General features: G+C 47.2%; 1 protein-coding gene across 3 annotated transcripts; it reads left to right on the forward strand.

Annotated features, from left to right (window-relative positions):
- Positions 1–998: 998 nt before the first annotated feature.
- LOC311378745 (choline transporter-like protein 2) lies at positions 999–25,648 on the forward strand. 3 transcript variants are annotated; one of them, XM_084488266.1, is made up of 22 exons: positions 999–1,170; positions 11,058–11,106; positions 11,741–11,814; positions 13,727–13,811; positions 13,925–14,009; positions 14,371–14,484; positions 14,778–14,838; positions 15,168–15,291; positions 15,736–15,819; positions 16,283–16,395; positions 16,653–16,784; positions 16,947–17,046; positions 19,612–19,704; positions 20,083–20,167; positions 20,484–20,746; positions 21,326–21,420; positions 21,813–21,916; positions 22,150–22,223; positions 22,308–22,378; positions 22,518–22,606; positions 22,891–22,975; positions 24,832–25,648. In XM_084488266.1, the coding sequence occupies exons 1-22, from the start codon at positions 1,140–1,142 to the stop codon at positions 24,936–24,938; spliced, it is 2,118 nt and encodes a 705-aa protein (XP_084344392.1). In that variant the 5' UTR covers positions 999–1,139; the 3' UTR covers positions 24,939–25,648. The 3 variants fall into 3 exon arrangements, with proteins under 3 accessions (XP_084344392.1, XP_084344390.1, XP_084344391.1); XM_084488264.1 differs by lacking the exon at positions 24,832–25,648 and adding an exon at positions 23,787–24,820; XM_084488265.1 differs by lacking the exons at positions 999–1,170; positions 24,832–25,648 and adding exons at positions 8,595–9,003; positions 23,787–24,820.
- Positions 25,649–26,023: the final 375 nt, after the last annotated feature.

A 26,023-nucleotide genomic window follows, 5' to 3' on the forward strand; every position in this document is an offset into this window, starting at 1 on the left:
TTCTGATTGGCTCTTTTTCGGGGGCGTTATAGTTATATAGAGGCGTGGCTACGGATTATATTTCAAGTTTCTTTTTTTTTTTTTTCTTTTTTTTTTAATAGTGTGGTAACCGAATACACATCCGGTCAGAAACAATGACATTGCATTGAATTACTATTAAACTAACTATTTATATAATGAAAAAGGCGAGCGGAAAAATGTTGGTCATTTATTGAATTTAGGTTAGCTGCAAATGATAAACCCTGCTGAAATCAAGCGCATGTAATGTGAATTCGATTCATATAACATTCATACAACAACGATTCATATAACAACATCCCATCAGTCACACAGTGTAGCAGCTCAATGACATGTCAATGTCAGTTACATGTCAATGCCACACCGATAGAGAAAACCATACATCAACGCATAGGCTAGTTTGGTAGAATACATGATTTAATGAACGAATAAATAAGTTAATGTTGTGCCTGTAGAATAGTAATGACAATTTGTTTGTAAATGTAAACAGTGTAAATCCACACTGATAAAAGGGCGTCTCTGACGCTCCACCGCAAAGTCATAGCCCTCTATAACCCTCTAGGGTTACTGCAGTGGACCAGAGACACCGGTCATACACTGTCAGAGACAGTCATGTCTCCCAGCATCCCTAAGATCCAAAAAAATCATTCAGATCTTAATCACATTAGGTCTTCAGAGTTTTGTTTGACTAGAAACGGCTCCCATTTAACAAAAAAAACGAAATGTTGTATTCATATTGTCCGAGTATCCGATTTTCTTTTATACCTATCGAAATGTATCCTCACTTTTTTATATCAAAGCTGTAATTACAAATTATCTAGTAATTACAGATAACCTAATTGCCCAGTAAACGCTGCAACCCGCCCCGGTCTTGGATTGGTTAACGTGGCGGCCAATCTACGTTTCTCGTGTTCTCATTGGCTGTTCCTCTCACCGAGGAATTTCTCCGAGATCGTTCTCAGTAAAGTTCAGATGAGGAGCGGAGCTAGACCAGGTCACAGTGAACAGACCCTCACGACCACCTCTCAGTGGACAGACCCTCACGACCACCTCTCAGGTCCGGGAACTATGAGATAGTCTTCATTTAGTCTTTTATCTGAACAGAAGAGCGCCTGGGAATCATGGAGCCGGAGGAGGAGAAACCTCAATATGGTAAACAATGAAGCGTGTCTTTAAATAGTCCTCCGTTAGACCTTGCTAACTCTATTAATACTTACTTTACTACCAAGGTTTTGCTAAACAGTGCTGAAGTGGCGAGTGTACTGATTTTGGTCTGTTATCATGGAACACATTCTTAAATCTAGACATAAGTGAACCGTTAGTGAGTGACACATGTCAGTATAAAGTCTGTTATTACCGACACACATGTCAGTGTAAAGTCCGTTATTGTCTGACACAGATGTCAGTATAATGTCTGTTATTACATTACTGTTATTACGTTATACATTTTTTATCAATGGGATTCATCCTAGGGCGTAGGAACGCAGTTCCGGGACGCTGGTTCCAGTATGGACTAGGACAACGTCCCGTCCAGTGAGTGTATGGACTTGGATATTGTTCTGTCCAGTGAGTGTGTGTGGACTCTGACAACGTCCCAGTCTGTACACACTGTGTATGGACTGGGACAACGTCCCGCCCAGTGAGTGTGGGACTGGGACATTGTCCCGTCCAGTTAGTGTATGGACTGGGACAACGTCCCGTCCAGTGCGCGTCCGGGCGCCGCTACATTCCTCAGACTGGCATGATGGACAGGACCATTTGCTCGCTGCCATGAGCATGCGAGCAATTACCGAATACTTGACACATAAAGCCTTTGTGTCTCAACTCAGCAACTGTGGCCTTTCCCCCTGCTCTGAATTTAATTTAAGTGAATATGGAGGGCTTGTTATCTGTTGTTGACACGGGACAGGGACTGTCGTGCATTGGCTCATAATCCACCCAGTTGTTTCAGTCTTTCAGCACTCAAACTCATTTCAACAGTAATGTAGTGCTACCACAACGTATTTAGTGGGGTGTTTTGTTGTGTTTTACTCAAGAAAACAGTAGGACCATATCTTGATGACATCATATATCTGTGGGTTCATAATGACAATATTGTGCTTGTGTATATTTAGCAGGCAGTGGCAAATCTCATTGTAAACATATCCACAGCATCTAGTGATGTGGTGCTAAAACAACATATTCAGTGAGGTGTTTTGTTGTGTTGTACTGAAGGAAACACCAGGTCTATATCTTGATTGATATAATATATCTGTGGGTTCATAATGAGAATATTGTGCCTGTGTATATTGAGCAGGGAGTGGCAAATCTCATTAGACGGCCTGGTTGTTGTGAGTCTGCACTCTTAGCCCTGCAAACAGGCTGCTGTAATGAAACTTTAATGTGGCGTTTTCTGCTGCGCACGCCAACCTCCTCTCTGCTCGTCTAGTGATTTCTAACTGATGCTTATTACAGCTCACTTAAAGCCCTACCAATCCCCAAAGCACAGCTCTGTTCAGCTACTGTACGATTATCAGACAGTAGTTGCATTGCATGATGGATTTGCAGGAAACATACTTCTGAGATGCAGTAGTAGTAGGCAGTAGCTAGCGGAGAACAGAGAGCAGCAGTACATCTCAAACACTGTCATTACATCCTGTCACTTAGATCGCTTTGTGACTTTATCTAGGCTTTGTGTGCTTAAAAAAATCTTAAAACAGAAAAACAGAACTTCTTGACAGCATCGATGCAAGAGACACCACAGCTTTTTATCAATCATCTTCAGAGAAACAACGAATGGTCATAACCTTTATAGGGAAAATCCTGTTGATCCTTTGATGCCTGTAGCATCAAAGGATATAGATCCATCTTGCAGTGGATCATTAGTTAACAGCTCCCAAATCAAAAGGCCTTAAAGAGCCTCTATTGGACCACCAGCCTACCACTGTACTGTCCTGTGGGCTGATCCGTCCATCATACAGCTGGGCAGGCTCTCCTCGTCTGATATCACCACAGGGTTTATAGAGTAGATTCTGAGATGGCTTTTCATGGATGATCAACACACATCAATCCCTGGTGGTAAAATGCTATCTCCATTCCCCTCAGAACTCATTCCACTTTGCTGCCCACATCAGACAGCCAGGATATAGACAGAGTGCAGGTGCAGCATTAAGCATTAAACAGTAGAGACGACCGACAGGACAAACCATCTGTTCCTTCACTGACACAGTCCAGAGGTGGGAGCTCACTCAAGAGCCTTTTTTCACGTGGACATGACCTTCCACATGGGCAGTCTCTCAGTTCTCTGGTAAGGTTCCACATCTTGCAGTAATTTCAGGGCAGTATATATATATACATAACAGGAAACCTCAATGAGAGGACGAGAAGCCAACCATGCCTGTGCTGCCCTGCCTGTAGCCAGGGGATGATTACGGGTCCTATTTAGGAGAGAAGACTCCCTCCAAGCTCTCTTTCATGTCTGCGTCTAGTTTTGGCATAATTGATGTGTTTGTTTTAGTTTCTGCATTTTAGAACTTCAAGATTTACTTTATGACTTACCGTGGAACATTTGAGCATGTAGTATCTGTACTGTACTTCAAAATCTGATGTTCACAAAAGTATGTTTACAACCACATACTACTACTACTACTACTACTACTACTACTACAACTACCTCTAATAATGTTAACGATAGTTTGAGTGTGTGTGTGTGTGTGTGTGTGTGTGTGTGTGTGTGTGTGTGTGTGTGTGTGTTGGTGTGTGTGCCTCTACTGCCTCCCACTTGGTTGAAGCTTGGCTGCCAGTTTGGGCCAGAATGCTCACCCCACACTGGCTGTAACCAAACCAGTGCCAGTGCTGGTGACCACCCAGTAAGACCCTCGGTGGCCCCTTAGACTGGATTAGGCCAGTTGGGTCTGGTCGACTTCCACCCCAGAAGATTCATGTGTTCATGTTAACGAGTTGTTCTTCATGCAGAATCATGTGATCATCTAAACAAGCTGTTCTATGTGCAGAATCATGTTATGTTAATAAGCTGGTTTATATGCAGAATCATGTTATGTTAATAAGCTGGTTTATATGCAGAATTGTGTTATGTTAATAAGATGGTTTATATGCTGAATCATGTTATGTTATCAAGCTGGTCTAAATGCAGAATCATGTTATGTTAATAAGCTGGTCTATATGCAGAATCATGTTATGTTAGTGAGCTGGTCTACATGCAGATTCATGTGATCATCTTAATGAGCTGATCTACATGCAGCATGGCTACAGTCTGCAGGACAAGGTCAGGTTCAACATGAATCCTTGTTGAATCGTAAATTATGAATGGAAGTTGAAGAAAGGCGATTGACACTAAAACTGTCTGGGTCTGAGATTGTGGTTTGTCCTCATATCTGCTAATCAGAATTACATATCAATATTCATACAGACAGAAGCATAAACAGCGTGGCTAGCACAAGTCGCTATCTCTAGTGCAGAGAAGTCTGCATCTCACAGGCTGCAAACTCAACCTCCACCCCCAGACACACCCTACAGCCGAGATATGCCCACCACCAAAACACATGCCCACCTCAATTATTGACACAGCCCCTGGTGTCTCGCCCTTCCCATGATGCACTGGTCACTGTGGTGACCAGACTCTGTGATTGGGTTAATGGTGGAGGCATGACATGTCTCCTAATGCTGGCATAGTGCTGGGAGCAGCAGACCTCTGTGTTCACAGAGACTGTGAGTTTGAATCTGTCTGTTCTTCTTGAAATTGTAGTTTTATCACATATTAGATTACACGTTAACTGTCCTCTGTTAATGGAAGCCCGGCGACCACATGCAAGCCAGCGCCACCTCAACAGGAAATAGCCCACGCTTTCTCCCTGGAAAGCATAACAAGCCCATTGTGTTGAGGTGGCCTCCCTCTCTTACGCGGCAAGAGAAATGTCCCTTCTCCTTTCTGTTTTTACGCCAGGAAATGTCAGCCTCCTTCAGAGTCCCTGTTGTTGTTGTCTAAACTCAGCATCAACAACAGACCAGTGCTGAACCGTTACCAAAAGTACTCTCCGTCTGAAAACTACGAGCCATACCGCCCCATAACAAGTGGCATACAGAGGGGCCCACAATGAGTGGTGTGTAGAAGAACAGTAAGCAATATGTTCTGCTAGTTCACAGACATGTGCTACTTTCACGGCTGTGTTCTGCAGCAGCCACATGACCCGTGGGTCTGGGTGCAGGCAGACAGTGGAGAAACACTGATAGAGGGTGTTCAGCGCCAGGCAAAACAGGGTCTCCATGGGGATGGTCCCGGACCCCTTGACCCACAGCGGGTCAATTGAGAACATGGGGAGGAGAACCGACTATAGAGCAGAAACCTCTGTGGGGGGAGGGGGGAGGGTGGGGGGCTGAGAGCCCAGCAGGGGGGCGGAGTCTCTTCTGTGTCCCACCGTCCGGAGATCGGTCTGTCACCTCGGGAACCGTTGCTAGGAGACCCTCACGAAGCTGTGCCTCCTCCTGTCTTTGGTACAGAGTTGGGGTCCCTTGGAGGAACAAGGGAGGAGGTGACAGTGGGATCTCTCCAGGGCTTAGACGGTGCTTTGCTATTGGACCATCTGGTCTGGTTACATGACATCATCAGGGTCATGACACATGTATCATCGGGGCTGGATACAGTGCAGACGGCAAATCATCCATACGTCTGGACACTCCCACTGGTGATGTCACTAAGGGGTACAGTTGAAAGGACTACCGGGGTTACATCCCGCCCCCACTCACCATGCTAATGACGTGGGTGCTGCACTGGAGGAACACAACACTGTCTGTTCCATCCGGTCTCCAGGCACCTCACGGCAGGACGGCCCGATGGGGACCTCCGAGGAGGGCAGGGGGCGCGGCCAGCGATGGGAAACCAAACCAGTGCCAGATCTGGGATCTCCCTGGGGGAGAATGGTGTCTCTATTCCTGGAGGCGTTATGCAAGATGCATCCTTTCTCACCGGCCGCACCCACAGTGGCCCTCAGTGACTCACCACTCAATGTTTGCGATGTTTCAGCATTTTACCAAGAAAGTGATAGTGACAGACTCTTTATCCACAACGTCCCAAGGTATCAGCACATTTTTAAGATTGTACAAAGCAAACATGTCTTCAAATAGTATCCACCCCACAGGAGCTTGTGTGATGGTTTGTTTGGCTGGGACAGCAGCTAAACTGTGATGCATTTGCATTTACATTTAGGGCGTTTAGCAAACGCTTTTACCAAAACCAACTTACAATAAGTCAATTTGTGAGAGACAACAATCTATCTCTGTCGGCACAGTAAGGATGTTCATAGAACCAAGTGCCAAGCAGTCGCTAGGTTAACCCATTCCCTGTATACAACAAAGATAACTAGGATAAGATGCTACACAATGCTAAGTTCTGTTTTTAAGTGCCAGGACGTACAACATACAATAAGAGTGTAAAAGAGGGGTGACTGTGTGCAGACTCTTGGGAGGCGTCTGTTGTGTGTGCAGCTCTACAGATCATCTCTGTGGTAAGATCTTAGATTAATGCATCATCACTTACCCTTAACTTGAAGAACTAGTGGGCTGCTCACAACGCACACGCTACACTGCGCCATGGACTGACCGTCTCTGCGTCCGCTAGAGAGGGTTCAGTGGCCCGATGGCTCAGCACAAGGCCTGGAGAAGACCAGGTTTGTGTTTCATATTCATTCAGAGAGCCATTCAGAGTGGAAGGGTTTATCTGTGTTTCCACCTTTGAGGCTGTCGTCTGATATGCAGACGAAGCAGAGTGCTGACTTAGGAGCTGGCATATCTTTGACGGTGCATTTCGGATTCAAATAAATAATTGAAAAACGGTAAAAGGTTGTGTGGTAAAAGCCACACACAAATTACTACTAGCACTAAGTGTGGCGCGATGCAGCTCTCTCCGACCTACTCAGGCTGGGGCCAGAGAAGGTGGGGCCCCCCAAGGTTGGTTTAGACCGGTCTGTGGAGCCCCTGAATACAGCTGCTGCTGTGAGTGCAGCTGTCTCCAGCTGTTGTGTCTACAGGATTAAAGATGTTTCACAGACCTGCAGAGACTCTGAAACTAGACTGGGATCTGTTGCTGTTCTGTGAAGACTAAAACTAGGTCTAACTAGGTCATCGCAACCTTTCTTTGAATCTTTCTACTTGGGCGCCATGTGACTTAGGAGGTAGCGGGTTGGTTGGAAACCAGAAAGAGCAAGACACCTCACCCTGACTGCTCCTGACAGGTTGGCTGTCGCCTTGCGTGGCTGACACCGCCGTCAGTGTGTGAATGTGTGTATGAATGGGTGAATGTGAGGCAATATTGGAAAGCGCTTTGAGTGGCCACTGGTTAGAAAAGCGCTGTATAAATGCAGTCCGTTTACCATTCTACCCCTGCAGCTCAGGGCAGCCCCGTTGTGACGCTGAACATGCTGTTGTGGGGCAGAATGTAACGTTAAACCCGTAGAGCAGTAACAGCCTGCGTCTCCTCTCATTTGTCGGTTCTCTGTGGGTGGAACATCTGCAGCTATGTTGGCTCTGTGGCATTCTGCTCATTAAACTACAGTGGAACAGGAGAACCGGGGGAATGGAAAGTCCCGTCAGCCTCAGTGTATTCCTCTGCCTCTGCCAGCGTCTGGGCTGAAGCTCTCACAACACTTCAGTTCAGTTTCATATTTTATTGTCCCGCAATGGAAACTCATTAGGCTGCAGCACATGAAAAATAGACAAATAAATACCTAAATATACATATAACAAAATAATATAAAATGCTATATGGATAAAACGAAAAGTTGTGTTGATGTCTCACATGGGAATCCAGTGTGTTTGGACATTAAACTCATGAAACTTAAAATTATCAGAGTATGAGGGAGAGAATGAGAGTGAGGGAGGGAGAGAATGAGAGTGAGGGAGAGAGAGTGAGAGTGAGAGTTATTGAATACATTACATTAATTCGAGTTAATGCGTTCCGTTGAGGCAGAATGTATTCGTGTGAGCTCTGTCTGTATGTAACCGCCAATTAAACGGCAGCGCCTAGCCTCGTATTTAGTAGACTGTATGAGTACCGCCGTTTGGCCGCCAGATGGCAGAAAAGCTTTCCCACGCAAACACACTCAGTACCTCAGTCACTGATTCACGTATTGATCTATAGATGCAATCATATAAAGGAATGAATACACATGGCCTAAATTCTTCAAGATTATGCTATTTTTTGAACGTTGATTATTATACTGAGAGTGATCTGGTTTTAAACGACGCCTACTCTTCCAGTGCTCTCTAATCTGTCAACTCCCAGCTGATTCCATCCAGCAAACCTGTATCCAATCAGGGCTAATTAGGCCCCGCCCCCTGCCCAAAGCTCCTCCCACTTATCTACAAACACGTTTCACTGGAAATACAACTGAAACCACAATTTGCCCTGTGGTTGTTTCCTCCTCAACACATGGTTCTAATCTGCTGAGCACTCGCCTTGGTATTTGGCAATATCCAAAATCTGCTCCCTCTCTCTCTGCTATCTCTCTCTCTCCCTCCCTCCCTCTCTCAATCGCCATCTCCAGCAAACAAAGTAGGGAACAGGAGGAGCCGGGGGCGTGGCAGAACAAACAAACAGCTCTGTGTCGCTCCACGGCGGCTCAGTCTACCTGCTGCTGTAAGCTACACCCTGACCAGGAGCAGAGGAGCACACCTGGGGAGGCAGAGAGACACAGATACACCCAGGGGGAGGGGGACGAGCGAGAGAGAGAGCGAGAGAGAGAGAGAGACAGCAGGCGGGGTCGAGTGGTGGGTGGAGCGTTGTCCTCAGCTCAGCAGGGACAGGTTGAACAAGTTTCTCCCTCCCAGGCTACCTGCGACTCGCTCTCCACACAGGAACACGCCTCGCTCGCCCAGCACAGACCCAGAGAGCAGGGCAGGGAAGGGAGTTGTCTCACTGCATTTAGTTTAGTTGAATCGGACCGGCTACTAGAAGCACAGCCATGCCCGAAGAGGAGTTCTATGGGAAGAACGGTAACTATGCAGAGTGTGGTTGTTCTTGAGTGTGGGCTGACATAGTGGTGGGTGGTTTCACGTGAATGATTGGCATGTTCTAATTTGCGTTTGCGTTAGTAAGCTCCACGGAGTGAGCTCTTCCTAGTGTGTGTGTGTGTGTGTGTGTGTGTGTGTGTGTGTGTGTGTGTGTGTGTGTGTGTGTGTGTGTGTGTGTGTGTGTGTGTGTGTGTGTGTGTGTGTGTGTGTGTGTGTGTGTAACCCACTGATACGGGCATCTGTGTACATGTGTGTTCGAGAGCTGCCATGGGTGTTCCTGAGTTGGTCGTGCTACACAGCTAACTAACTACTCTGTGTTCAGATGGGAAAGTCTTTGATTTTATAAGATGCATGACAACGGAGCCATGTGCTGCTCTATGGGCGGTTAGTTAAACTGGGGTAGGCTAGTTGGGCTCAGGTTGGATGTTCAGGCTGAGGTTAGCTGGTTAAGAAGACCTCTCTACTAGCTGAGCAATGTTCAGTGTTGGTCTCAACAGCTCATCACAGAGCACTCACTCACACAGGGTCCAGGGGATTTGTAGTTCTGTAAGTTAACATGCTGTGGTGTCAACAGGACTACAATCATTAAATTATTAATGAGCTGCTCAGCAGAGGAGCGGCTGTGGGGATAAAGACAGAATGATGATTGAGTGCCTTAACGAATATATTCATTTGGACCTGCGTGGTTTAGCTTGGATTATGCCTCAATGTTCCTTACCTGCAATCAGATCCATGGCTCTGGTACTAATGGGTTATCATTGTGCCAGTACTGTCGACCATACCTGACCTCCTCCAACCTCACTCCCGACCTGAAGCTGAGGTCTGGAGGTTCTCACAGTACGAGGCAGCTCTCCTGCAGACCTGACATAACCTCTACCACGGTCTCTCTATGCTACTCTTATCAGCCTCAGACAGAAGCATCTTATCAGGGGGGACAGGAAACCAGTCCTCATTTAGACTCCCAATGCTGACCTGAGGCACGGGGACTCTCTCTATACCGGGGAACTTTATTCGAACTATATTCAAAACAGGAAAGGGAGGGACCAGAGAGGTGGGGTCACACCCACATTGTTTGGCCTATTTATCCTCCCCTGTGAACCAGTGGGTGGTCTACAGTGCAGTGGCTACACAACCAGTGGGGTGGTTTACAAAGCAGTGGTAACAGAACCAGTCTAGTGGTTTACAGAACCAGTGCGGTGGTAACAGAACCAGTGCATTGGTAACAGAACCAGCTGGGTTGTTTACAGAGCATTAAACCACATGACCAACAGAGTTTAAATATGGCAGAAAACGTTCCTGTAGTTTTCTCGTTCTCCTTTGAAAGTGAAACTTGACACTCATGTCACTACAATACAGACCAACTGGGTGTGTGGGTGTGGTGTGTGTGTTGGTATTGTTTATGTTGGTGGCCATATACTTGTTTCCTATTGGTGGAGCCTGTGGACACCAGAGGCAGACAGGACCAGACCCCTTAGACTCAGTTCATCAGCCATAAGCATTTAAATATAGATTATGAGCAATCCTTTGACCTCTTCAGTCAATAGGAAGGAATTTGTCTGTGGGTGTGTCCAGCCCAGGGCAGAGGGGGTGAGAGGGGGGTTTGTGTCATCTGATAGGTGCGTTTCTTTAACCTCTGACCCCACGCTAACTCTGTGCCTTTTGTTGTTGTTGTTTGGTTGTCTCGTTGCACTTGGTCTGCTTTCTGTTTTTAACCCCGAGTGTGATGATGCAGCATATGACGTCATCTTATCAAACCACATCTTTTTAGGGTGGCATGTGGCTCAGGGGGTAGAGCAGGTTGGCTGGTAACTGGAACTTGCTAGTTTGATCCCCGGCTCCTACTAGCTGAGTGTGTTGAGGTGTCCCTGAGCGAGACACCATACCCTAACTGCTCCTGACGAGCTGGCTGTTGCCTTGCATGACGGACACCGCCGTCGGTGTGTGAATGTGTGCACGAATGGGTGAATGTGAGGCAAGTGCTTTGAGTGGCCACTGGTTAGAAATGCAGTCCATTTACGTTTACCTCCTGTCTGCAGGTGAGCCCCGCAAGTATGACCCCACCTTCAAAGGCCCGATCCACAGCAGGTGAGTCCGCACCCAGCTCTGTCCCCCACTGTCCCTAATAGTGCTGTTCCTGTCGTTTCTTTTCTTCTCCCTCTATCCTCCTCCATCCTCCTCGCTCCAACACACGCTGATGTAGAGTAGAGCCAGTTACTATTTCAGCCTCCGCTTACTTCCAATAGTTTGGCCCTGCCCACTCTCACCTGATCTCACTTCCTCCTGACAAATGTGTTTCTCTATATATATCCCGCCCAGTTCCTTTGTTCTGTCTATCAGCATCACTAACCCCTGTGAGGCCCTTTGTCTCTGGGTCTCAGATACACAAACACAGCCGTCCAGCCTCCTCCTCTCCATCGCTCTTCAAGTGTGTAGTGGCAATAAATGTCCTGAACTGACTCATACATGAAGCTGGATCTCCAGTGAACCAATCTTCGTAAGACATCCTGAATAGTTGACCTCATTTGAACCATTCCATCTTCCCTGGCTGCACCGTGTCATTGTTTGTATCGTGGTCCATACATTACGGGTTTGATAAACGCTGTTATGTACAGCCTTAATGTCTGATGTTGAATGTCTGCACCATACGGGTCAGGTACCTCTTTAGTCTTGTCATGTGTACCGTGTTCTGAGTCCTCTGTCCTGTCCCTCCCCGCTCCAGGGGCTGCACTGACATCGCCTGCTGCGTCCTCTTCATCGTGGCCATCCTGGCCTACGTGGCAGTGGGGATCCTGGGTAAGGAGGCCCGGTCTGCCACGGATGTGCTCAGGCTACACGGACTTCTTTCCACACTGCTTTACACTTCCAGCATGATGTCTAACGGGCTGTGAATCCCTGGGAGATGGCCTCGTAATGAAGAGATGTACATAGATTACGTTTACATTTACATTCAGGGAATTTAGCCAACGCTTTTATCCAGAGCGACTAACAATAAGAACATTCGCCAGAAGAAGGAGAAACAACAATATATTGCTGTCGTTACAGTAAGGATGTTCATAGAACCAAGTGCCAAGCACTAACAATCACTAGGTTAACTTGTTTCCTGTATACAACAGAGATAGCTAGGATAAGATGCTACACAATGCTAAGTACTATTTTTAAGTGCCAGGACATACAACATACAATAAGTGTATACATTAAGTGCCAGGACGTACAACATACAATAAGTGCATACATTAAGTGCCAGGACATACAACATACAGTAAGTGCGAAAGAGGGGTGTGGGGGTAAGGGGGGGGGGGGGGGGGGTGGCTATGCAGAGTCTAGGTGAACAAGTTAGGATAGAGTTGAGTTGAACTCTATAACTTGTGATACAGGATGGATGCTGGCTCTAGCTCGTTCTGAGAAGTGATGAGGTTAACATTCTGGTTGACTAACATGACCGTATTCTTGCTTGGTCATCATGTCCATATTCCTTATCATTTCCTTATCATTCCTCTCTGGTCTGTGCTGAGCCATGAACCCATATCAATACGGGACCGGCTCTCCCAAACTGCTGAGCAGCTAGTGCTCTCTGATGTATTGACTCAACAAGGTTAACCACTTACTGAGGACATGGCCGGCCCTCTGCTCTGTGGGTTCATTAATCTCACAAGTCAAACTTGATTACAAGATTACTAGTAGACTAGATTCCAGTCTGATGTTTAGACTCAAATCTGGGAACGGAACAGAGCTTCATGCTGTCTTCTGCTTCATATTTGTATCGACCAATCATGTGGCTGGAGGCGGGGGTCCGTGACTGGTGATTGGCCAACACAAGCTTGGCCACCAGTAGTGAACTATACAAATGTGTCTTGGAAAGTTTGGGATCCACTCTGTTACGACCGGATGTGTAGCAATGCACTTATTAAAATCCCCTTCTCAAAACCTCATCCACCCACGCAAATGAATTTCTTCTTTTACATCTATTACATCATAATGAAACCGGGACCAGGGCGTAAATCTGCCACTCATCGTGGAGTTTGTGGTTTCTGACCAGGGCAGTGTGCGGTCTCCTCCCAGTATTTCTTGCTGTTACATAGTAGGACTGTTCTCAGGCCAGAGGAGCCATTGTTCAAATGTACATTACATTTACATTACGTACAAGTGACTTACAATAAGTTAATTTGTCAAAAGTAAGAAACAACAATATATTGCTGCTTGTAAAGATACAACAAGATAGCTACTGTGTGTGTGTGTGTGTGTGTGTGTGTGTGTGTGTGTGTGTGTGTGTGTGTGTGTGTGTGTGTGTGTGTGTGTGTGTGTGTGTGTGTGTGTGTGTGTGTGTGTGTGTGTGTGTGTGTCCCCATCATGGCGTTCATGCTGAGATGGGAGCAGTGAGAATTCCACCAAACTACCTTTAATTCAGCCCGCACACCCGTCGTAATTGCTGCCGTTGATGCAAACAGATGCATATTGCTTCAGAAAATGATCTTGATAATGTGTTTACTGTCGACCATCAAAACAGTGCACAAACAAGCCTTATCATGCGGTAGAGAAGGTGTTGTGTGTATCCATAAAGATCTGCTGTTTGAACTGTCATCAGACCCACATTGCTGGATCATGCCTGAGCAATGTTTTGTATCTGTAACATTTATGTCCTTATGGACATTTATTATGAATTGCAGACATAAATAAAGAAGTTAAAATGTGTGTGTGTGTGTTACAGCTTGGTCCCAGGGCGACCCCAGGAAGGTGATCTACCCCACGGACAGCAGGGGGCAGTTCTGTGGGCACGCGGGCACCCCTCTGGAGTGAGTATCAGTAATGAGCCATCCCTCTGGTTGTCATGGAGATGGACCCTTGACGTGAAGCGTCCTTCTGGTTGTCATGGAGATGGACCCTTGACGTGTCTCTCCCTCCCCAGGAAGAAGCCTATGCTGTTCTACTTCAACATCATGAAGTGTGCCAGTCCCATGGTGCTGCTGGAGTTCCAGTGTCCCACGACGCAGGTCTGGACTCAACTCCTCCTCAGTCTCTCACAGTCTCATGTTTGTGACTGTAGTCGTGTGTTTTGTGACTGTAGATGTGTGTTTATAACTGTAAATGGTAAATGGTCCTCATTTATATAGCACTTTTATCCAAGTTATCTAAGTTATCCAGTGTTGACAGACATTCACCCATTCATGCGGAGTCAACCACGCAGGACTACAGCCAGCTCGTCAGGAGCAATTAGGGTGAGGCGTCTTGCTCAGGGACACCACGACGCTCAGCTAGGAGGAGCCGGGGATCGAACCAGCGGTTACCACCCAACCCGCTCTACCTCCTGAGCTAATGCCGTCCCCTAACTGTAGTTCTGTGTTTTATATATAGATGTGTGTGGCGAAGTGTCCTGACAAGTTCATGACACTGGTGAAGGCGCGCCTCATCCCCTCTGAGTTCGAGTACTACAAGCAGTTCTGCAAGGAGGGGGTCACCAACCAGATGGTGAGTCAGGACCCTGGACTGATACGTTGTTTGGCTTCCTTAAACACACGCACATCCAGGTCAACGGCTCGCAGTGAGTCAGATACAGATCATCAGGAGCAGGTCAAGGTTGGTGCATCTCGCTGTAGGATGCCACCAGGAGACTGCATGTAGACGTTGATTATTGGGCTGTGAGCCCAGTAACCTTGAGCTAGGAGATGTTCGCCCTCATGTTACACAACAATGTAGAACGCTGAAGCTGGTTAAATGGGCTTAAACGTGTTGGATGGTGAGATGGTCTGTGTCTGTTCCAGAGTGTTCCTGAGATTCTGAAGGGAGGTCTCTGCCCGGCCATGTTGACCCCCAGCAAGTCCTGTGAGTGACACCCCTTCACGCACATGCCCCCCATGTCCCAGCAGCTGGAGTTCACTGCATTTACTGTCGTCCGACATCCTGCTCTGTAGTCGTTCACTCATCATGTACTACACCGTACTGCCACAGAGCTTCACACACACAGCTGGAGCCTTTGTTCAGCACTCCATCAGCTCACAATATAGCGTGTGTGTGTGTGTGTGTGTGTGTGTGTGTGTGTGTGTGTGTGTGTGTGTGTGTGTGTGTGTGTGTGTGTGTGTGTGTGTGTGTGTGTGTGTGTGTGTGTGTGTGTGTGTGTGTGTGTGTGTGTGTGTGTGTGTGTGTGTGTCCAGTCACCCGGCGGTGTTTCCCCGCCCTGGCCAGTAAGGAGGGCTCCATCACGGTGGGGAACAGCTCCAAGTTCGATGACGGGACGGGGACCATCAGGGAGGCCAAGGACCTGGTGGACGGGGTCAAGTACGTAGACCACTACCACACGGTCCAGGACCCCCACCACATGATCCAGGACCACCACACAGACCCGGACTAGAGACTCACCTTGAGGGTCGAACCCCAAGTTCACAATTACTATACTTATTATCTACAAATACATGCTGGGAAAACCCTGCTGACAGTTCAGTCTTAAATGACCTCAGTCTCATGATGTTCCTCCCACCACTGTGATTCTGGTCACTGTGACTCTGGTGGGGAGTGCAGTCTGTCCATCAGCGGCGTGTCAGAATGAGTTCATAAACAGCAGGGAGTCAGCAGGGAGCTGCAGAACCAGTCTGGCTCAGCACCCTGTCACTCAGTCACCCTGTCACTCAGTCACCCTGTCACTCAGATTCACCCTGTCACTCAGATTCACCCTGTCACTCAGATTCACCCTGTCACTCAGATTCACCCTGTCACTCCCCTCAGGAATGCCACGGTGGTGATGGAGGCCCGCCAGGTGGTCATGAAGGTGTTTGAGGACTACACCCACTCCTGGTACTGGATCCTGCTGTAAGGCTTCCCTCTGGTCCTCATTCTGGTTACTTCTGGTTAATGGCTACTGTGGAAAGGCTCTACTGGTTAATGGTTCTAGTGGTTAATGGCTACTGTTGAAAGGCTCTACTGGTTAATGGTTCTAGTGGTTAATGGCTACTGTTGAAAGGCTCTACTGGTTAATGGTTCTAGTGGTTAATGGCTACTGTTGAAAGGCTCTACTGGTTAATGGTTCTAGTGGTTAATGGCTACTGTTGAAAGGCTCTACTGGTTAATGGTTCTAGTGGTTAATGGCTACTGTTGAAAGGCTCTACTGGTTAATGGTTCTAGTGGTTAATGGCTACTGTTGAAAGGCTCTACTGGTTAATGGTTCTAGTGGTTAATGGCTACTGTTGAAAGGCTCTAGTAGTTAATGGTTCTTGTGGTGAATGGTTACTGATCTCCAATGGGTAATGACTGTACTGGTCCTGGTCTTTCCCAGTGGTCTGGTAATCGCCATGCTCACCAGCCTCCTCTTCATCGTCCTGCTGCGCTTCCTGGCGGGTATTATGGTCTGGGTGATGATCGTCCTGGTCATCCTGGTCATCGGCTATGGTAAGCACCAGTTGCTCCCTGTGCAAACGCCTTTCAAACTAACTAAACTTGTGGTCCCCGTATAACCCTATAAAAACTTTTAAAACTTTAAAACTACTACTATGTGTTGAATGATGATGTGCAGTGTGTCTGTGAAATGTGTATGTTGGTTTATTGTGCTGTAATGCGCCCTTTTAAATTGCCCCTTGGGGTCAAATAAAGTGCTTTGAAGTTGAAGTTGAACCCAACGTTTGTTTGCCCCCTGGTGGCGGCTGCAGGTATCTTCCACTGCTACATGGAGTACGCAGCTCTGAAGGGGGAGCCGGGCGCTAATGTCACCCTGCAGGACCTGGGCTTCCAGACAGACATCACCGTGTACCTGCAAGTCAGACAGACATGGCTGGCCTTCAGTGAGTAGACAGACAGACACAGACACAGAAACAGACACACACAGACGAGAAACACTCTGACAGCTTGCGGCCATCTGTCTCGGTCTTTCTCTCTCTCTTGCTCTCTGTCTCTCGCTCTCTTGCTCTCTGTCTCTCTCACTGTCTCTCTCTCTCTCCCTCCAGTGATCATCCTGGCCATCGTGGAGGTGGTCATCATCCTCATCCTCATCTTCCTCAGGAAGAGGATCCTGATCGCCATCGCTATGATCAAGGAAGCCAGCAGGTCAGACCTCAGAGAGCTAGAGCCTCTTAATGGGGCATCGATCCCAGGCGGTCGGATGGTGCCTCCCCAGTGCAGCTCACACTGCTCTGAGGAGCTAATGGCTAACACTACAGATGATGTCTTTAGAGCAGGAGACGCAGCATTTATCCACTCAGTGTGTCTCTTTGAATCTGAGTTTGTTCGACTGGTTATGTTTTTGATTTCTTCTTCTATATTGAGAAGATTGCATCCCTATATTTCATTACTACCATCTTTGGGATAAGTGTTCTAGAAACTTATTGCAAATGTATCTCATTCCACTTCCAATTATCTGTGTCCTGTTTTACTATAAAGACTCGAGACTTGTCTTTAGGGCTGGGTATCGCCACTGATTTTTCAATTCGATTCAATATCAATTTGGTTATGGATATTTCAGTTACAATACCAATTTTGCTTGAATATGAAATTGATTCTCATAGAACTAATGCTGTAAATTGTACAAGGAACCCTCTAACCTGGTGCATTATTAAAAATGTTAAGGTTTACATTAAGAATTGACCCCAAAGCAGTAACATTAATGTTACTGACCAACAGCCTGTCAGGCTTACATTATATCTTATTTGTATCTGTACGGAAGTCAAGTAAGTACTGTAACTACAACAGGGAATGTAGTGAAAGGACATGACAAAATCTGAACAGATCTGAGCAGCACCCTGGGATAGAGAGAACAACCTTGAATAGGTTAACAAATCCCATATATGAACCATGTATACATATGTTCAGTGTATTATAAACAACTTAACATTTTAACCAGGCAGCCAGTGTAAATAAAAAACGTGGCTAGTGCTACAAACATACCTAATGTAAACATCACTAATACCTGAGGAAAACAAACACTTTGCTGTGATTGTCTCACAAAGCTTTTGTGCAATCAACTACAGTGGTTGGGATACACACTAGTAAATACAGTGAGTATTAGGGCTTTGACTTTTGCCCAAAAATCATTCAAAGTTTGTTTGTTTATTAATATTTGAATATATTTGAATATGTATTATTATAAAACGGGTGGTTTCAATCAAGCGATCTGATTGGTTCCTAACTGTTGTATAATGGGCATATACATAACTGCTATGACGTCCAATCAGCTTGGAGAGTTCCGCATCACGCCGCGCTTAACTTTAACTGTTTATTCATTTATAAAAGCAATAGCATAGTTCACTGAAGCCTAAAAATATGTTGATTGATGGAGAGGGTGGAAATGTTGTAAAGCATTAGGCACACGGCGAGTGAACTCGATAGTAGGCTAAATTGCCGGCGAAGGGTTCAAATTATCTTTTCATCTTTAAGGCGGTCTCTCTATCTCATAAAAAAGTTGGTCAAAATTTTTTTTATTTATTTTGCAATTCAAAAATTAACAAAACTGTCTTCTAAATTAAGGAAATTATACTAGGAAATGAATAAACCATTATAAGTAATAAGCGATCAAAATACTTTTTGCAACCACCGCTTTTTTCCGTTGACATTTAGTTTTCGCCTTAAATATGGGACAGATGTAATTAAGGCAACCTGGTCTCACAGGAATCTGTGAAATGAGTCGGTCTACGAAAAATAATGCCAATAAAAGTTTTGAATATTAAGGGCTGCCTAATATTCGTTCGAATTTTATATATTTTTTAAATATTCTAATTATATTTGAATAACGAAGTTCGGAGTCAAAGTCCTAGTGTGTATCAGAAGATAAACGACCAAAAGAGACAAACAGCCATTAATTAATTAATAAGTAAAAGTAAACCAACAATCAGTATGATGAAATACAATGAAAAAATGAAGCAATGCACCTCACTCGGCCAAGCAAGCGCGCAACAGCTGGAACTTTGAGAGCTGCCTGTGAGGCTAAATTGACTGTGTGCGCGAAACAGCGCAACAGCGCCATCAATTCCACAGCACGGACCATATCCGCAGCATTATCCGTTACGATGGCTGGGTCTTTGTTTGTAAACTCCCACTAGACTAGCACCCAGCAGCCTTGAGACTGGACTAGCACCCAGAAGCCTTGAGACTGGACTAGCACCCAGAAGCCTTGAGACTGGACTAGCACCCAGCAGCCTTGAGACTGGACTAGCACCCAGAAGCCTTGAGACTGGACTAGCACCCAGCAGCCTTGAGACTGGACTAGCACCCAGCAGCCTTGAGACTGGACTAGCACCCAGAAGCCTTGAGACTGGACTAGCACCCAGCAGCCTTGAGACTGGACTAGCACCCAGCAGCCTTGAGACTGGACTAGCACCCAGCAGCCTTGAGACTGGACTAGCACCCAGCAGCCTTGAGACTGGACTAGCACCCAGCAGCCTTGAGACTGGACTAGCACCCAGCAGCCTTGAGACTGGACTAGCACCCAGCAGCCTTGAGACTGGACTAGCACCCAGCAGCCTTGAGACTGGACTAGCACCCAGAAGCCTTGAGACTGGACTAGCACCCAGCAGCCTTGAGACTGGACTAGCACCCAGAAGCCTTGAGACTGGACTAGCACCAAACACTTAAAAAAAGTCCTTGACAGTCTGTGTCTGACCGTTTTTCCCTCCACAGAGCCATCGGTTACGTGATGTCATCCCTCTTCTACCCCCTGTTCACCTTCCTCCTGCTGGCCATGGTGATCGCCTACTGGGCCGTGACCGCCGTGTATCCTCCTCCCAGCCCCCTGCTCCTCATCACCTGGACCACGCCTCCTCACCCCCTGGGGCGTGGCCTCAAATAGGACCTGGTGGTCTGATTACAATGGTTGTGTTTAGTTCAAGGTTTACGGTTAAGTTTCAGGCTGGTTGTAGGACAGGTTTCTTATTTTAAGGAACATTTTTCAATGTAACCCTTCTCTTGTAACCATGGTGAATGTAGCACAGTAGAATCAGAGGTCAGGTCATACAGAATGCTGCTTCCCAACATTACACACGTTGTTCAAGTGTTAACGACCAGACCTCCACCACCTTCATACTGACACACATACTGACACACCACTGCGCATGTGTCAGTAGCGCCTCCGTTAGTTCCTTAACTAACCAGTTTCCTGTCCACCTCCAATGAGCCGATCTACAAGGTGTTCAACGAGACCGACTGCATGCACTCCAGGAAGAACTGTGAACCCGCCGTGAGTTATTGTATTGTATACATTATGAAGTATTATAATGCATTAAATACAATTATGTATTATATACATCATATATTGTATAGTTGTATATAATAAAAGTTATATTGCAAGCGTAGGGTCGCAATATAATTATGTTATTTTTAGCTCTTCTAAGAACCATTTTAAGTAACTTAATTATGAGCAGGCTTTCAATCCTCATCCACTACTGAACCTTAGAATGCATTTACACATGTGATAATATTGATTGACCCCCGTGGTCCACCAGAAGGTCCAGAAGGTCCACCTCCTGGTACTGACCCTTTGTCTTCTCCACCAGAACTTCTCCACCAGCGCCATGAAGGCAGACTGCCGGGACTCTGAGTGTCTGTTTGCGTTCTACGGCGGGGAGACGGCGTACCACAAGTACCTGATCGGCCTGCAGTTCTACAACGTCTTCCTCTTCTTCTGGTGCGCCAACTTCGTGACGGCGCTGGGCCAGATGACACTGGCCGGGGCCTTCTCCTCCTACTACTGGGCCTTCGTCAAGCCCGACGACATGCCCGCCTTCCCCGTGTTCGCCGCGCTGGGCCGCTCCCTCAGGTAGGACCGCCCCCTCAGGTAGGACCGCCCCCTCAGGTAGGACCGCCCCCTCAGGTAGGACCGCCCCCTTAGTTGGGACCACCTCCTTAGGACTCCCCCCCCCCCCCCCCCCCCCCCCCCCTCAGGTAGCACCGCCCTCTCCCTCAGGTAGGACCACCCGCTCCCTCAGGTAGGACCACCCCCTCAGGTAGGACCACCCCCTCATGTAGGACCACCCCCTCCCTCAGGTAGGACCGCCCCCTCAGGTAGGACCACCCCCTCCCTCAGGTAGGACTACCCCCTCCTTCAGGTAGGACCGCCCCCTCAGGTGGGACCACCTCCTTAGGACCGCACCCTTCCTCAGGTAGGACCGCCCCCTCAGGTAGGCATGGTGGTGGGGCGGTCTGTCTGAAGACCACTGGACTACCACTGGTTTAATAAGGAGAAAACACGTGTTTTGTTAAAATAAACTTCCATTATTGCATTATGCAGGATCGTACAAGCCTTTCTCTTACTCTTGGTCTCTCTCTTGCTCTTGCTCTTGTCTGTCTGTCTGTCTGTCTGTCTGTCTGTCTGTCTGTCTGTCTGTCTGTCTGTCAGGTATCACACAGGTACTCTGGCATTCGGCTCCCTGATCCTCTCCATCGTTCAGATCATCAGAGTCCTGCTGGAGTACATCGACCACAAACTCAAAGGTCTCATTTCCCTCTAGAAACCTACACATTTACATTGTTCTCTCTTAGAGCCAGCATAGCAGACCACATCTGGGGGGGTGTGGTCTAGACTACTCTGGATTAAAGATTCTATGTGAAGGAGCAAGCTATAATACTATGGATTAAAGCTCCTCCTAATTCAGTAGTCCACAATCCTCTTTGTTCTACGGACAAAGATTTTTATCTCAGAGGTTGTATATATTTTTTAATTCAGTTAAATTATTCATATGATATCCATCTTCACGTTGAGCTCGGCTCTCTCAGAGTTGGTTTGGCGTGGTCAGAGAGCAGCAAGTCGTGTGCATGAAGAAGGTTTCTGCTAATGGCCGCCCGTGTCTGTGAGTGTCTCTAAGTGGCTGTTTCTTCTCTCCCAGGAGCGCACAACAAGTGCACCCGGTTCCTCCTCTGCTGCCTCAAGTGCTGCTTCTGGTGTCTGGAGAAGTTCATCAAGTTCCTCAACAGGAACGCCTACATCATGGTGCGTATGTGGTGGGGCCGCACAGCCATCCACCACTCTTTAGTTAACGATACAACACACACACACACACACATACATGAGATTGTCATCTTCAACCGGCGTCTTTACCTAACAATACAACACACGTGGCTAAGGTGTACACGTGTGTAATGCCTACCTCTGTCCCCTAGCTGGCCAGGTTGTGACATGGTGAATGTCATGGTGTGTGTGTAATGCCTACCTCTGTCCCCTAGGTGGCGATCTACGGTAAAAACTTCTGCACTTCAGCCAAAGACGCCTTCTTCCTGCTGATGAGGAACATGATCAGGTGTGTGGGGGGTCCATCATGCTCTGGTGATCAGGGGTCTAGTTCTGAAGTCTTTGTCTGAACTCTGATGCGATCATGTTCCAGGGTCGCTGTTCTGGACAAAGTGACGGACTTCCTGCTGTTCCTGGGCAAGCTGCTCATCGTGGGGATAGTGGGTGAGTTCAGGAGACCTCCCTCTCAGACAACATCCCACGCACGTATACTCTTATTTAGTTTATGTTCACGTCTACGGTATCGCCCCTCCACTGGGGATGAGTCCATACCTTCCTGAACATTCCTCTGCTTCCTCCTCAGGGATCTTCGCCTTCTTCTTCTTCTCCGGACGTGTGAAGGCGTTTGAGGACACCGCGCCCCATCTGCACTACTACTGGGTGCCCATCCTGGTACGACCACCGCTGGGGCCCCTCTGCGTCTCGTTGCCGGGTTTCACCCGTTTGCCCCTGTGGTTCACCTTGTTTACCTGTGTGTCTCACCTGTGCGTCTCACCTGTCTGTCTCACCTGTGGTTCCTGTGTGTCTCACCTGGACAGTGCACCTGTGTGTATTACCTGTACGGTGCACCCCTGGACAGTGCACCTGTGTGTATTACCTATACGGTGCACCCCTGGACAGTGCACCTGTGTGTATTACCTGTGTCTCACCTGTTCCTGTCTCTGGTGTCCCTGCAGACGGTGGTCGTGGGCTCCTACCTCATTGCCCACGGGTTCTTCAGCGTGTACGCCATGTGTGTGGACACCCTCTTCCTCTGCTTCTGTGAGTGGCTCCCATCTCTCTGCTCAGCTCCAGGACACTGGAGAACCCGTTTGTATCGAGGCCTTTAAGAGAGGGAGGGCTTAGACCTCTGGTGAGGAGGTAGAATGCGGACATTGTGGAGTCGGACCCCTTGCCCCCTGTCACCTCTCTATGTACATTATCATGACGGCCCCCTACCGAGCCGCACCAGCGGTGCAGGAGGCTTTGAACCAACGACCTCAGGGCCTCAAACCTCTACTTCTGACCTCCTCTAGAGCTTCACTTCTGCTGGGCTGCTGTTCTCAATCGCATGCTGACTGCAACAGACTCTTTTATAAACTACACAACCTTTTATCAATGACACAACCTTTTACAAATTACTCAACCTTTTTTATAAACTACTCAACCTTCATGCTAATGGTATGCTAATTTGCTACTGGAATGCTAAAGTGCTTTTGGTGTCCTTATGTGCTACTGGGATGCTAACGTGCTACTGGATGCTAAGTGCTAACGGTGTCCTTACGTGCTATCTGGTGTTTAACAGTCTGTGGGTGCTTGCCTGACTTTCTTTCTCTTTTTGTCTCCTTTCCGCCTTCCCTTCCTTCCATTCTCCTCATCTTCTTCCTGGTCTGCTCTCCCATCCTTGTCTTTCCCGGTGTTTTGACCCAATAACCTCCTGCTGTGACCCCCTAACACACGCACGCACACACAAACATACACATACACTCACACACACACACACACACACACACACACACACACACACACACACACACACACACACACACACACACACACACACACACACACACACACACATGCGGCCCCCCAGGCGAGGACCTGGAGCGTAACGACGGCTCAGCGGAGCGGCCGTACCTCATGTCCTCCACGCTCCACGACATCCTGTGGGAGGACAAGGAGCCGCCAGAGAGCCAGGGGGTGGAGGAGGAGCGGGACCCCCCGCCCAGCGAACCTCAGATCTAACACACGGGGGGGGGGGTGCGATAGGGCGTGTCCCGGCGCTTTAGATGGAAGACGAGGCGTGGGGCAGATGACATCACTTCCTGTTTGGGTGTTCTAACGAGGACATGTTTTTGATTGGTGATTGGTGAATGGCGGATTACTCTGGCTAGGGGGGCTAACACAAGGTCACCATGGAAACCTTCTGGTGGTCTTGGTTTTGCTGCTAGTTGTTTGTAGCCGCTGAAAAATGTGTTATTTTTGAATTGCAAGATCAGCTAATTGATCGACTACGAGACGATGAGTGCAGAAATAATCAGTTAATCACTGTAGTGTTGATCTGCGTGGTTTAAGTTCCAGTGCCTTCGACCAATAGGAGCCTGAACCCTGACGTGCCTGTTTAACGTCTCCGTCCTGTTTACACTCTGATACAATACTCTGGTTGTATTAATCCCACTGCGCAGCTACTTTACTATGTTTTCTAAGCACGAGTTCTCAGCCATAGTGGTTTTGTATCTTATGAACACTTCAAATAAGCGCTGGAAAGTGAAGACGTTCCTCCTAAACCCGTCGAGTTTAGTCGTGTTCTGTCTGATATACGTTGGCTAGCGATGCTGAAGCTCCGCCTTTTGATTGTGTCGTCGTCGTCGACTGTGTTCGTAGTACAGTAATCGGTACTGTTTTTCATTAAAGATACCCATGTCAATAGCAAATCACTCATTCAGTTATTGTTATTATTGTGTAATTTAACAAAAATGTAGTTTGGATCCAAATCAAGGTAACATCTCTTTATAGTTCCCCTTAATGCTTTTAAAAGGTAGTTAAAATGTGTGAGCTTTTAATGTTTGCATCAGAAAGAGCCTTTGTTAAACACTCTTTAAGTCTGAGCCACTCATCCTGCTCTTCTGTTGTCTCAGTGGAGGATCTGGAGCGGAACGACGGCAGTGCAGAGCGGCCGTACCTGATGCCAGAAAGCCTCCGCAAGACCCTCAACAAGAAGAACAAGACGCCGCCGGCGGAGTAGAGCGCCCTCTGCTGGCCGTGTGGCGGACCTGCAGGCCGCTCCGAACATTGTTTTAGTTTTAATCCAGCTGTTAGATTTTTTGCTGATGGCACCAAGTGCCTGTTTTTGACAATTGGCAGTCACTCGTGTTTTAATGTCTGACCTGAATCTGTCAAGACTTTCTGTGTGCCAACAGCAACCGCCGCTAGGGGGAGAAAAAGGGACGTCCCTTCAGTCCCACCTAGTCACCACATCCCTCCTGCTGGTCTGTTTTAATGCTGTCCGGTCGTCAGTGTCATAGTTGTGGAGGTGAATTTGAGTTTTTACGTATTTTGAAGCCAATTAACGGTTTAATGCGGTTTGGTGTGTATATTCTTGTTTATTAAAGGATTAGTTGTTTATTTAACCATGATATATTTGTATTATTTAGGAGATTGTTGTTACAAACAACAAAGCTTGTAATGCAACTCGCTGTTTTAAATTTGTTTTGCCTTTTAAATAACCTGAAAAAAAATCAGGTTCAATATTCAATCCTGTTGATACCAAATATTTTTGTAATCAGTGCCAAAGAGTTACTGCCGACCTCCAGGAAACAGGGTCAGAGCTGGGAGGTCAAAGGTCAACATTAGTGTAGGGAGACCGAAATGCTGTACGCTTGATGTGAGCTGTCTGTGTTTTCCTGTGGAGTTTTGTTCGGCTTGTTTCTGAAATAAAACGTTTTTTTTACTGCTGACGGCTTTGAGCTTTCCTCTTCCCCGGATATTAAAGCTATCAGCCTGATGTGGTTCAATACCAGCCTAGTCCAACACCCCGCTGTGGTAAGGTGTTTTACAGGTATCTGCGCCACCAGACCAAGGCTCTCACTCTGGCAAGGATCTTTTATCAAGACGACAGGACTCAGATCTTTGCCCTGTGATGCAATCTGCAGCGAACACGTACAGCTGATTCAGATCAGACCAGTGGAATCATGACGTGGCCGCAGAGAGCGGGCTGTTAACCGGGTGGTTAACCAGGTATATCTACCAATGAATGTTGACTTCCTTTAGTCACAGAGAAAAACTTTAGTTTTCAAATTTATAAAAAGAAATGGGACAAACCATTCCTTG

The sequence above is a fragment of the Micromesistius poutassou genome (genome assembly GCF_964030765.1).
Source record: "Micromesistius poutassou genome assembly, chromosome: 1".
NCBI classification, from domain to species: Eukaryota; Metazoa; Chordata; class Actinopteri; order Gadiformes; family Gadidae; genus Micromesistius; species Micromesistius poutassou.

Excerpts from the sequence above, each read along its gene's own strand:
- LOC311378745 (XM_084488264.1), top strand. The coding sequence starts at position 1,140 with ATGGAGCCGGAGGAGGAGAAACCTCAATATG. Across the intron at positions 19,705-20,082 it reads TACTGGGCCGTGACCGCCGT|TTTCCTGTCCACCTCCAATG; the intron begins GTATCCTCCTCC and ends TTAACTAACCAG. Across the intron at positions 20,747-21,325 it reads GCGCTGGGCCGCTCCCTCAG|GTATCACACAGGTACTCTGG; the intron begins GTAGGACCGCCC and ends TCTGTCTGTCAG.